At 42.6% G+C, this 12,886-nt stretch overlaps 1 protein-coding gene across 7 annotated transcripts in view; it reads right to left on the reverse strand.

The window, feature by feature from the left end:
- The window catches only part of RGS6 (regulator of G protein signaling 6), an 831,317-nt gene that overhangs the window by 394,577 nt on the left and 423,854 nt on the right, over window positions 1-12,886 (reverse strand). For all 7 annotated transcript variants that reach the window (XM_029598736.1, XM_029598734.1, XM_029598733.1 and 4 more), the window contains exon 3: window positions 1,208-1,307. In XM_029598736.1, the coding sequence (XP_029454596.1) occupies window positions 1,208-1,307 (100 nt within the window). The remainder of the gene's footprint in view (window positions 1-1,207; window positions 1,308-12,886) is intronic.

The following is a 12,886-nucleotide window of genomic DNA, read 5'->3' on the forward strand; positions in this document are numbered from 1 at the left end:
CTATGTATTCTATTAAGGCTGTAACTGCCGCTCTGTGCAGGTAACACCTATGCATTCTGTTAAGGGCTGTAACTGCCACTCTGTGCAGGTTGCTCCTATGTATTCTATTAAGGGCTGTAACTGCCACTCTGTGCAGGAAAGACTTATGCATTCTGTTAAGGGCTGTAACTGCCACTCTGTGCAGGAAAGACTTATGCATTCTGTTAAGGGCTGTAACTGCCGCTCTGCGCAGGTTGCTCCTATGTATTCTATTAAGGGCTGTAACTGCCACTCTGTGCAGGAAAGACTTATGCATTCTGTTAAGGGCTGTAACTGCCGCTCTGTGCAAGTTACTCCTAGGCATTCTGTTAAGGGCTGTAACTGCTGCTCTGTGCAGGTAACACCTATGCATTCTGTTAAGGGCTGTAACTGCCACTCTGTGCAGGAAAGACTTATGCATTCTGTTAAGGGCTGTAACTGCCACTCTGTGCAGGAAAGACTTATGCATTCTGTTAAGGGCTGTAACTGCCGCTCTGCGCAGGTTACTCCTATGTATTCTATTAAGGGCTGTAACTGCCGCTCTGTGCAGGTAACACCTATGCATTCTGTTAAGGGCTATAACTGCCGCTCTGTTTAGGTTACCCTTAAGAATTCTGTTAAGGGCTCTAACTGCCGCTCTGTGAAAGTTACTCCCATGCACAAATATTACACCATTCCTTTTCTTCAAGCCTTTAGGGATCTGCATTGTTTGTCCCAAGCCCTTTTGAATTCATTAACTGTTCTTGTGTTCACCTTCTCTTCTGGGAGGCCATTCCAGGCATTCACCAATCACCACCCTCTCCATGAAGAAATATTTATTGTTATTGTTAGTATATAATATGTAATCCTGTACTTACATATTATACTAATACAAACTGTACTGCAAACTGCAATAAACTTTTCTATACTTAAATACTAAATCAGTGGTTAAAAGCCTACAAGTAAGGTCCACCATGCAGTCATTATTTGATATTGCAATGCTAACTGTGAATTAACTCATGAGGAACAGGAAGAGATTCTCATAGTTTTATAGATTAAGACTAAATGGCATTCCCCTTTAAAAACCATTAAATAACAGGTGCAGGAACTTATTGTGGCCCTCTTCATTATCCTCTCTCCTGTAGGTTGTAGGAATTCATTTTCTTCATAACAAAGAGGTGGCTCAGCATTAGAAATTAATTAGTCTTACCTGTGACTACACTAGGGATTTTAGACAGAAAGCTCTTGACTGTCCGAATGGGCACTCCACCTGCTTTGTCATCCTGCATCTTGGTAATGATATCCTCAATCTGGAAGAAGCAAAAAACAGCAAAGTCAACTCAATCTGTCTTTCAAATCTTTTTGGGGGAATTTGTTAATGATGAATTGGTTAAATGTAACATGAAATAAACAAAGAAAATATATCTGTAGGGACAGTGGCTAGAGCTATTTAAAAAGTTGATCAACTATACTTATTTTGTTACTGCACAAGAAGAAAGCAGCAGAACAGCATTTCCTTTCTTTGTTATTTTCATAAACAGTGTTCATAAATAACATTATACAATGCTATTATTACAGGACCTAATCTTTTCTTTTTTGTTTTTGAGATTAACACATGTTTTTATCTTTGATTAATTTCCAATTTAAATACTGTGTATTTGTGTACATAAGTAAAATAAGAATTGTGATGGAAAACAATGGTGTTCATAGGTTTTGCCTGTAGTAGGCACTATTTACATATTTGATTAAAAAAACTAGTTTAGACTCATCCCCTCTTTAACTGAAGTAACTTAAAGTAGTAAAAATATTAACTTTTCAAATCATTTTTTTTACTTAAAAAAGAACCAATGTAAGGCAAAAAGACAGAACTATTATAACTAGCATGTCTGTCCAAACAAAAAGTATCACATTCTTTTTTTGTTGTTCCTTTGGAAAATCAGTACAGTAGAGTGATCTTTATGGGTAATAACTAATTTATATCCATTTTAATCCTTCTTGTCAACAAAGCTATTAAAAACAAGACTGTTTTAAAATAGCACCAAACCATTTGTTTCATCTCAGTAACCTAGTGCTTTGCTAAACCATTTGTGGACCATTCCATGCAGATGTAGCAGGAAATAAATACCCTTACTCAAATGGAAATACGTCAGCAATAATCCAGAGAGAGGAGTGCTATAGAATTTATGGAAAATGTGCCTTTTATGTCAAACAAGTATACAATTACAAATTTAGAAATGGCCTACAGCTGTCAGAAATAGCAATTGCATATGTCCCAAAGAGATATTTTATATCTCAACATGTCAAATAAGAAGTCTTTAGCCTTATCATAGATATACAGTGTGTGACAAACCAAATAAAAAAAAAAAAAGCACCATACAATGAACAGAAAGCTAAAAGATTTACAAGTTTTCTCAGTCATCTGTAAGAAGAAATATGTTGCAAGTTGAGAGTGAAGAAAGCGAAAGAAAAAATGGGAATGAGCTAATTACACTCTATAGCATCTTAATTGCAATTCAGTACATGTCAATATAAGGTTATAGAAGATTGCAAACAAGTCTATCTAAAATTTAATGACTATTATGTTCTAACATCTGAATAATGAGAGGAGAGGGTGCTTTTGAGAACTCTAAAAAGAACTGAGTGGGAGGACTGCTTTATGATATCCTATTCGTACAAAATCTGCACTTTCTAATTCAGAGCTTTTGCACTCTGTAGAGACAACAAATTGCAGGAAGAAGCCTGTGAAAAGTAGAAACACTAATAGTGGGATGTGAGCAAAAACATCACGACTTGCAAAATCTTTAGCCCGATACTGATTCAGTTGATTATTATGCTGTTAGTATTATGAACCACCTACTTTGAAAGAAGGGAGTAGACAAGATGAGCAAGAACCTCAGAGAACAGAATGTTGGTTTATTTAGTAAAATTTGACTGCACACTTCTCATTACAATCTTAAAAATTGCTGTCAACATCTCTTGTCATAAGCAAGGCAATTTTCAAACATTTTCATGCAGGTAAGCAGCTGTTTACCTGGGTAAAATGCACAGAAAATTGTTTACCCCTCATCCCCCTTACCGCAGGTCAAAGCACCCATGCTCATCACAATGCAGGTAGTTTTGCTTGTAGCAAAAAAAAAAAAAGGACAGGGATAAGTCAGGGGAGGGAATGTACATGCAGGGTTTTCATTTTGAAAGCCCCACTCATGCTATGCATATGTGTATGTAAGAGGGAAACAAACTCCCTTATTTATAGGCCTCAGAGTTTCAAAGGACCCTGAAAATGAGATCAGAGTAGAATAGGCATGGTAGCAGTGGTTGGCACACCCCAGTGGGAGTTGTCAGTATTTTAACAAAACTCCTGCACCCTCATGGTTCAGGGTTCTTTAGGTCTTTCCTTTCAAAGGTTCTTTTTCTTTGGGGTCTCTCTTGTAGTCAGAGAGATTCCTTGAGGTGGTCTCTCCAAGGTTAGAGAATTCTCCTGTCCTAGAAAGGTAGCAGGGGTCCAAGGTTAGGGTCCCAAGCCTTCAGGACTAGGAAGGCTGTGTCCAAGGGGACCGTTTGGATTTATTGAGGAACTGGAGGAGATCTCAAGGAAAAGAGGAACATTTCCCTACTTCTCAGCTACCAGGGAAATTGCTGCAATCTCTTTATGACTCCATTCTCCTAGCTGGAGTCATAAAGAGGACTGCCAAGCTTGGAGAAAAGCCACTTTAGAATTGTGTCTGAGGAAGGCTTACAACATATTGTCTTTGTGTAAAGATGAACATCTAATTCTAATCTATATGAGCTGCGGCGCGGGCTCGTCCCACGCCACATGCTATAACTCAGGGAAAGGCATGTGGCGGCGAGGTCCGTTGGAGGGAGGGGGGACGCAAGGGTGTTGCGAGGAAAAAGCCGGGAGGAGAGCAAGGGCCAATAGCACAGCGCCAGCGACTCAAATCGCGGCAGCGCTATTAGTCGAGCAGGCAAGCAACGGCTGATGCTCTGGTTCTTGCCTGCTAGACGGAGTGGGCGGCAGATACGAGCGGCTGCGCGGGGTTTCTCTGCTTCCCCACCAGTCCTCTTAGTGCAAATTTAAGAGAGTTCCATGAATTTTGAGCCGGCGGTTCCCTCCTGCACCCAAGTTAGGGACCCAGCGTGTGATTTAAAAAAAAAAAAATCTGAACTTTAATTCAGACCTCCAAAGTTAAGTCCCAGTTCCAAGGGCAGGTCGTGATTACGTACCAGGGCCTGTGATGAACCACAAGTGAAAAGAGAGAAGTGCCCTGCTGGGAGGTGATGGACTACAAAGGGCGGCGAGCGTGAAACCAGCGGCCGCGGGGAGGCTCCAGGACCCTGGGGAGACTTTTCTGTACGCAAGTCTTTTACCTGTTCCTCCTTCATCGGTCCCCCCCCCTTTTTTTCCCCTTTCTGCCCCAGGCGGTGGTGGGCCGGCGCCGGGCCCTGCCCCTTCCTTTCCTCAGATTTCAGTGGTGAGGACTTGGATGTCCCAGAGACCTCATCACCTGGGCCTGGGGGATTGTTTAATACCCCTCCTCCGTGCATCCAGGTGACTCCTCTGGAAAGGGATGAGAGAGGGGAGGCAAGGGAGGAGGCAGCTAGCAGTCCTGGGTTCCAGTTAGGCAGGGATATGTGCATAAAAATGGCCCCGCTCGGCGACAGGCGGCACAGGGGAAGGGTGCTCAGGCCAGAGGTAGGAGAGTCAGTTTCCAGGTACAGGAGAATGTACTTGGTTTTGAACCTGGGGAGGAATTAGGGAAACACTGCAGTAAAATTGCATTGAAGGGCAATAAAATGCATGATGCCAGTATGGAGGCTGCAGTTTGCTGCCGGGGGTCCAGCTCTACAGGCAGCACAAGTGCGCTGCGTTAGTAAGCAGTAGGTAAGCAGGTTCAATCATGGCTAGGGTTATAGGCTTCGAACGGTATTGCTGGGAGGAAAGTGAGGTAAGGGAGGTGTGTCAGGTAGATGGTGGAGCGAGCACAGGGACCTGGTGCTTTTGGCAAGGGACAGGCAATAGGGGAAGCAAGTCTCAGATAAGGAGTGCTTTACCCAAGTTCTGGGGAGACGGTTGGGCAGGATACACTGACGTCAGGGGCACGGGTAGTTCTGATGGTTTTTCATCTGTTTACCCAGAGGCAGATTCAAGCGCATACCCTGGCACTTCCCAGCAAGAAGCATGGAAGGACAGGGCCTTTTCATGCCAGGACGTGAGAATGGAGAGAGAAAGTTGGCCGCAAAAGGACAGGAAATCGGCAGAGCTGGAGGTTCCTTTTTATGGAGTAATGCGGGTGAGTTTAAAAAAAACATGTGTGAAGCGTAAGTAAGACAAAGAAAAAAGGAAAAAGAGGGCGAAGACATTAGGCACAGAGGCAGACATTAGGCACAGAGGCAGACAGTAGTTAGGAGGATTCATCCTTATCGTCTTCTAGTGAGTCAGAATCGGAAACGAGGCCAGGTCCCTTAGCAGGCCCCAGGCAGTACATGGGTCACCTGGCATTAGCTTCTTTAACCGAATTATGGGAGGAAATGTCGCAAAGAATGTGCCAGTGCATTGGGAAACATAAATGCGTAAATATTTAACTGTGTTAGAAGGTCCATGATAAGATGGAGGGTAATAGACGCATGTCGTGGGGTCACAAGACATAAATTTGTGGCTGACCCAGGTGTCAAATGAGAGTGCCGGTACCCCAAAAGGTATTGGTAGTGGAGGCGGGGTGAGCAGTAGGGTGGGAGTAGAGAATTCTGTTCGGGGTCCAGGGAGCTCACAAAAGGGGGGGGGGGGGGCAACAGGCAAACTGGCCGGGGGAGGAGCGGATGTGTGCTGGCGGTTTAATAAAGCCAGCTGTTTGCTTTTCTGACGACTTTGTTAGCTAAAGGTTTTTCGGAAGGTTTTCCAATCCCGTGCAAGGGTCCGGGGAAAGGGGGCAGAGTTAGAAATGCTAGGTCAGTAGCGCAGTTGAGGGAGGTAGTGGTAAAAAAAAAAAATGGCAGGCGGGGATAGAATTGGGGGCGCATAGCTGGTCCGTTTAACGAACCGCATTTTTAATAAGATGCATTTATCTCCTTTAGCGGTTATTCCTAAAAAGGTTCCTGGAAAATTCAGGTTAATTCTGAATTTGTCTTACCCTAAAGGTGCATCCGTTAATGATTGTATTCCCAGGAGTGAGTGCTCAGTGCTGGTTATGTCATTCGAATATGCTTTAGAACTGGTTAAAAAGGCCGGAAAGGGGTGTTGTTAGGCTGACATAGAGTCGGCTTTTAGATTACTACTGTTTTCGTTTGAGGGGAGGTTGTTTTTTTTTTTTTTGTGGAGCGGTGTTTGCGCATCGGTTGTACTAAATCCTGCGCTTATTTTGAGGCTTTTAGTTCTTTCTTGCAGTGGGAGACAGAAAGTAAGACAGGTGACTATAGTATGCTGTACTACTTAGACGATTTCCTGTTTATAGGAAGAGGAAAGTTGGAACAGTGCGGTAGGCAGTTAGAAGGTTTTTGGCAGTTGTGCGAAGGAGGGGAGTGCCTATAGCTCAGGACAAAATGGAAGGACTGACTACAAAGTTAACTTTTCTGGGTATAGAACTAGACACGGAGAATTGGAGTCCAGACTACCTCATGATAAGATATGTAAATTAAGGAATTTAGTGCATCAAGTGGGTGAGTCAAAAGATCACATTGCGGAAGATGCAGTCCTTGATTGGGGTGTTGACATTTGCATGTAGAGTTATTCCAATGGGGAGGGCATTCATCAGGAGGCCATCTATGGCTACTGCCGGAGTTAGATCGCCTCATCACTTTATTAGGGTAACGCGGGCTATCAAGGACGAATGGAAGATATGGGAAGTATTTTGGAAGATTTCAACAGGGTGTGCATAACACCGGATCGAGAAGTTACACATTGGGAGTTGGAACTGTTTTCGGATGCAGCGGGATCTTCGGGGTTTACTTCCCAGGTAAGAGGTGTGCAGAGCCATGGCACGAGGACTGGGTGGCAAAGGGCATTATAAAGAATATAACGTTCCTTGAGTTATTTCCTATAGTTGTGGTATTGGCCATTTGGGGTGTGGAGCTTAGCAATAAATGGGTGGTTTTTTGGTGCAATAACCTGGGAGTGGTTCAGAGAACGAATCGATTGTCAGCAAAATGTTCAATGGTTTCAGTGTTACATGAGCTAGTAGGCTGGCATTTGAGGCTGAATTGTAAGCATTGCAGCAAAGCATGTTCCAGGAGTGGACAATGCTATAGCTGATGCCCTTTCTCGTTTTAAGGGGAAGGTCTTCACATTCGAACAGGGAGCGGGGCCCAGAATACCTCTGGGAGCTAGGAAAGAAGAAGAGTGGATACTAATAAAAAAAAAAAAAGGTGGTAACCCAAACACTTGAGCAGCATACAGCGTAGGGCATCAGGTGTTATCAGAATTTTGCTGTCTAGGGGATGGACCGGAGGGGCCGTGGGAGAAGAGGCTGTAGTTGTATACATCTTATGGGCAAAGTCCATGGAATATTCTTTATCTGCAGTCAAGTCGCATATAGCAGGGTTTGCCTTCTTTCAGAAACTTAGGGGTTGGAGGAACCCGGCCTTAAGTTTTCGGGTGAAGCAAATTTTGCAAGGATGGGAAAGGGAACGGAGTTGGGAAGGGGATAGGAGGAGACCCATTAAGTGCATAGATTTGTTAAAGATGGCGAGGTGCTTGGAGCAAGGGTGTTGGTCGATGTTGAAGGTTCTCTTGTTCAGGGTGGCCTTCATACTAGCCTTCTTCGGAGCCATGAGAATCAGCAAGCTGGTTGCGAGTTCAAAGGTAAACGCACATAGGGCAGGGTGTTGGTGGAGCATGTTTGTGTACAATGAGATAGCGCAGGGATTCATTTGAAAAAGTCAAAGACGGATCAATTGGGGAAAGGGTGTTGGATTTGATTGGGCAGAGCAGGCCACGGCTTAGTGCGCCATGTAAGAAATTTGCAGGAGTATGAGAGGGTGCGTCCAAGGCAGCAGGCTCCTACTTAGTGCATGATGATGGTTCGCCTCTGACAAGTTTTACATTTTCGAGGGTATTGAATAGGTAGTAGAGACAATAGGAGAGGATGCGAGTTATGACAGCTCGCATACCTTTCATACAGGGGCAGCCAAGATAGCGGTCATGGTAGAGGATGAGATTAAATCACTTGGAAGGTGGAAATCTAAGGCTTTCAGAAGTGACGTGCGGAATTAAGGGGTAGACAAGGGGGAGAATTTGGTATTAACTGCGTTCTTTTCTTTTGCAGAACCCATAATGGTTAATAAAACAGGAGTCTGCTTGGGTCGTGGGCCACTCATTCATTCATTGGGCGGAGCGAGGGCCAGAAGGTGACCATGTGGAGAGAATCTGCAATTGGAAAGGCTGAATTGGAGGATTGGCTGGAAAGGAAGGTGGGGCATGAGATGGAATGAACTTTTATCCTTCTTGCAGGAGCAGGTTAATTTAAAAGGGGTCCCGCGGTTTTATTGGCGGGAATGACATAGCTCGAGAATTTGTAAACTTGATCACAGCCATGCGTAAGGACCTAGGTAAAGGTGATGACAGAGTGGCCAGAGATTAAGTGGGGTGGTCTGAAATTATAGTTCGTTTTTACATGCAAGGATGAGGCTATATGGATGAGGGGAGTTAAAAAATAAACAGACAGATGGGGCGTTGGGTAGTGCAGCAAGGGGGGGGTTCTGTGTTAAGCAGGGATGAGCATAGGAAACCTTGGCAGGGTTATTTGAAGGTGACGGTGTGCACTTATCCGACATGGGGTTAGACCTAGTTGACAATGCCTTGCAAGAAGGATTGGAGGAGGCAATTGAAGGTATATAAGGGGCCGCAGGGGGAACAATGAAGCAGAGCTTCTTTGTTTGTGGCAGAAACCCGAGCCCAAGTTGAATGTTGTTAATATATTGGATGTTTAAAGGACACTGGGGGCGAGTCTCGTGCAGTTGGGGGGGCTGCTGCACGAGAAGGCCAGAATGAGCTAGGCGGCTAGAGCTCAAGGCCAAGTCTTACCCTCGCTGGGACGTGGCGGGGTAAGACGAGGAGGCAGGGCACTAGCTTACCACGGGGACGTGGTGGGAGCTAGGAAAAATGTATGTGGGGGGCGGGGGGGGGGGGGAACCAGTGTTTTGGCTGGTATGCTGTCAGCATGATAGATATATTGTTCGGGCTTGGGTAAGTTAATAAACTGCAGCCTTTTATAAAGCCAAGAAAGTGTTGTGTTTTATTTGGGAGGGAAGGTAAGAGCCAAGCGCAGATCTTGACTCCTGACGTTATTGATTCCAGGATCTGCATTCAGATTTGCAGATACTAACAGGGGAAATGTCTTGGGAGGGCTTTCTTGCCAAGAGTACTTATTTCCAGCCTATACAGTTGTGTTATTGACAGACTGTGATTTTTTGGAATTTTATTTTTCTGTGCTAAATTTCACTTATTGTGATTTTTACCTGCAATCAGGTTTCAGCAGTAAAGGGTTTTATTTTGAAAAACACTTAAAGTGGTGGTAAGCATTTTTCCTGCTGAACTGTTGCAGAAGACATCCAGAGAAAACCCGAAGAGCCTCAAAAGACTTGTCCTTTCTCCCTGTGTGGGAAGAACCTGGGAGATGGGAGGTGCAACGGCCTATGACCTACCATGTGAGCTACTGTCATCAGAGAGAAGATGGGGGCAGGGATTTCATGTACACTTGCACCTTCTTCAAAGCAAGTGCAAATCTACACAGATACTAAATATCCGCCATGCCCTACTGGTCTTATTTTCAAAGGGAAATGCTGCTGAGAGTGGGGGGGGGGGGGGGGGGGGGGGGGGGGAGGCAGATCCCTTTCAAAATTAGCTTGCCCCATAAAGGCCTAAATATGAATATAAGACCTCTCTCACTCCTTCCTTTCTGTAATCTTAGTTATGTATGGAACAGAATGCAAGATAATTAAAGTCATTTGTTATAGCCTAAAGAAAAACACGCAGTCAAGTTAAGATTAAACTATCCATCATATTGCTCAACTACACAGCTGCTATGGTGATAACATGCCAAACTCTACATCATGGCTCTATTTCCTCTAGATAATGCATATGTGTTTCTTACCATCCCTTCTCTGCCTTCTTTGTTTTGGTTAATCCTGCTTAATAATGAATAAAAAGCATAGTTTTGGAACCTTCTTACTATTTTCCCATTATAATTTGCAATCAGTATTTGAAGTTGTTTAGATCCTATTTAAATAGATACAATTTTCTTAGGATTTAAAAAAAAAAATCTATCTGATAAAGTACATTGAGAGCATGTGAAAACAACAAAAATAAAATCACAAAAAAGTAAACGCCTTGCATGAAGGGAATTTTTGTTTTCATTGAAGTAATTCATCTTAGTTTTGCAAACAGATACCTTTTCATAACTGCAAATAGCTATCACTCTGACTTCTGTATTTCATTTTGTCCCTTATATTTCCTGTATCTGGGAAGTGGTGAAAAGATGAGTCCTTTGCTCCTTTATCTCATCAGTCCTGGAGGCAGTAAGAGCACAAGAGACTCATAACCATATTTCTTAATCCAAAGAATACAAGCTTCAGTAAGCTGGCACCTGCCCAACAAAGCCTGAATAACATTTGCCAATGCTTTTTCTTTTTTTCTATGGCAAACTACTACTCCTAATATATTAATGAAAAGAGAAACAGGTGGTTTTGCTTTGATAACACTTGTCTTTTGTATTGGATCTGTGTGTTTCAAAAATCAGGATTAAGGCTTAAAAGTGTACTAAACTGATTTATTAAAAATATACTAGGCTGCTTACAGTCAAGGGAGTTCTCTTGTGCTATCCCGGGGATTTAAGGATGCAGTAAAAGTAGGTTAAAGGGGATTGTGGATCGCAGGAAGGGCTAACGCGGCCGGAAAGTGAGTAGAAAGCGGGTTAGGAGCTGGGTAAACGTGGCCGCACTTTACTGGATTGACCTGTTAATGGGCCAATGCTTTAAGAGGGTAATTTTATAACTGTGCGGGTAAAGTCTGTGTATAAACATTAGGTGGATACGTTTGCTTTGAAATTGCACTGTTAAGTGATATTTAGAGAGCAGGGTGGGAAGAGGTCAGAAGTTGTAGGACCATTTTTTTTGGTTTAAAGAGATGGAAGGGAGAAAAGGAAGAAGTCATGTTACATGGGGATTTTTTTTTTTTAATTGAAAGAGCTGGAAGGGAAGGAGAGAAGGGGGTCAGGCTATATAGGGGCCAGGGATGACGCAAGGCACTCTGCTGCCTGAGGTGAAGAAAGAGATGGCACCCCTTCTCCCCCCCCCCCCCTTCCAAAGGTGTGGTGTAGGTCAAATCACTGAGATGGCAAAGAGACAGTGTCCTCCTTGGAACGTGGCCCGTTCAATGATTTCAAATGCTGAGATAATTGGCAGGCAGGGGTCAGAGTTCCCAGAGTGTGGAAGGTAAGAGTGTCATTGATATTTCTAGGAAGCTGGCAATCCTGCCACACTCCTCAGAACCCTATTATCTGCTTCCCACACTTCCCTATCATTTGCACCCTGAAGAAGTGGGAGATGGGTGAATGGTGAGGGTCTGTGTGTTGCCCCTCAGGGCCAGTACAAGAGTATTAGGTGTTTGGTGAACCTTACATTACACTCTTACACCCCCCACCCCCACCAGCTCTCACCCCCCACAATTAATAATTATGCATTAATAACAGATTTTACATGAAAAAGGATATTCAAAATACAATCTTCTGATGTAAAAATATCACTTACAACAACATGTATATTAAATTTACATAAACTGAACTAAAATTATAATATACCAAAACTGCTCTAACTGTCAGCACTCAAACAGTAAGAATCATACCCATGAAAATGCAACAATAGAAATATTACACTAGGCCTTAAAATATCAAGTCACTACCTATTAAGAAAACAGAACAAGACTGGCTGTTATCCCTACAGAGAAACTACACAATAACAGAATACATCACTTATGTTATATAAAATAAAACAGACAGACCCTCACCAAATACAGAATAAAGTAACCATAAATTATAAATAGAAAAGTGCACACAAAATACTAAATTGTAAATCACAAAATTACAGACTCCTATGCAGCGCAACAAAGGAAAAACAGAAACTTCACCATTCTTCAGGATACAATAAAATCAGATAATATAAACACAGTCATAATAGTAAAACCAAGGTAATAAACAAATATTTCAAGACAGCCGATGAACAGAATAACATTCTAAAATTAAATTTTAGCAATTTTAACAATTTTAAAAATGTAACAATTTAAAAAATTTTCAAAACCAATAAAATATGTTAAAACAGCAGACACATCAAATAACATCCAATAATATTTATTTATTTATAAACTTTTAAAGACCGCTGTTTGGAACATGCCGTCACAACGGTTTACAAGCAAGAAAAAATTAATATAGGAAAATGGTAAAACTGTAAAATAATAAAAATGCTATTACAATTCGATAAAATAAATTAAACATTGGGGTCCAAGGATATAACATAAAGTGCTTAATAGAATACTTAAATAATTACATAATTAAATAATTAAGTAAGGACAAGCCATCTGAATCATAAAAACTTAAAAAAAATAATTACGAAGATAAAATGACAATTCTAAGAGCATATTAAGAATAAATAATGTAATCAAAAACAGTAAAAACTCAATTAAAGGTGGTCAAAAATAATCCAAATAAATATCATTATAAATGGTGCAGTGCAAATGGAGTCTCAAAATGGCGGCGTATTTGAGTATTGGGATCGGACGGACGGCGTGAAAGGAGGTCGCTCCCGGACCCCCGCTGGACTTTTGGCAAGTCTTGTGGGGGTCAGGAGGCCCCCCAAGCTGGCCAAAAGTTCCGGTTGGGTCCAACGAGGGTCCCGGAGCGACCTC

Source organism: Rhinatrema bivittatum, chromosome 4 (assembly GCF_901001135.1).
Source record: "Rhinatrema bivittatum chromosome 4, aRhiBiv1.1, whole genome shotgun sequence".
In the NCBI taxonomy this organism is placed as follows: domain Eukaryota; kingdom Metazoa; phylum Chordata; class Amphibia; order Gymnophiona; family Rhinatrematidae; genus Rhinatrema; species Rhinatrema bivittatum.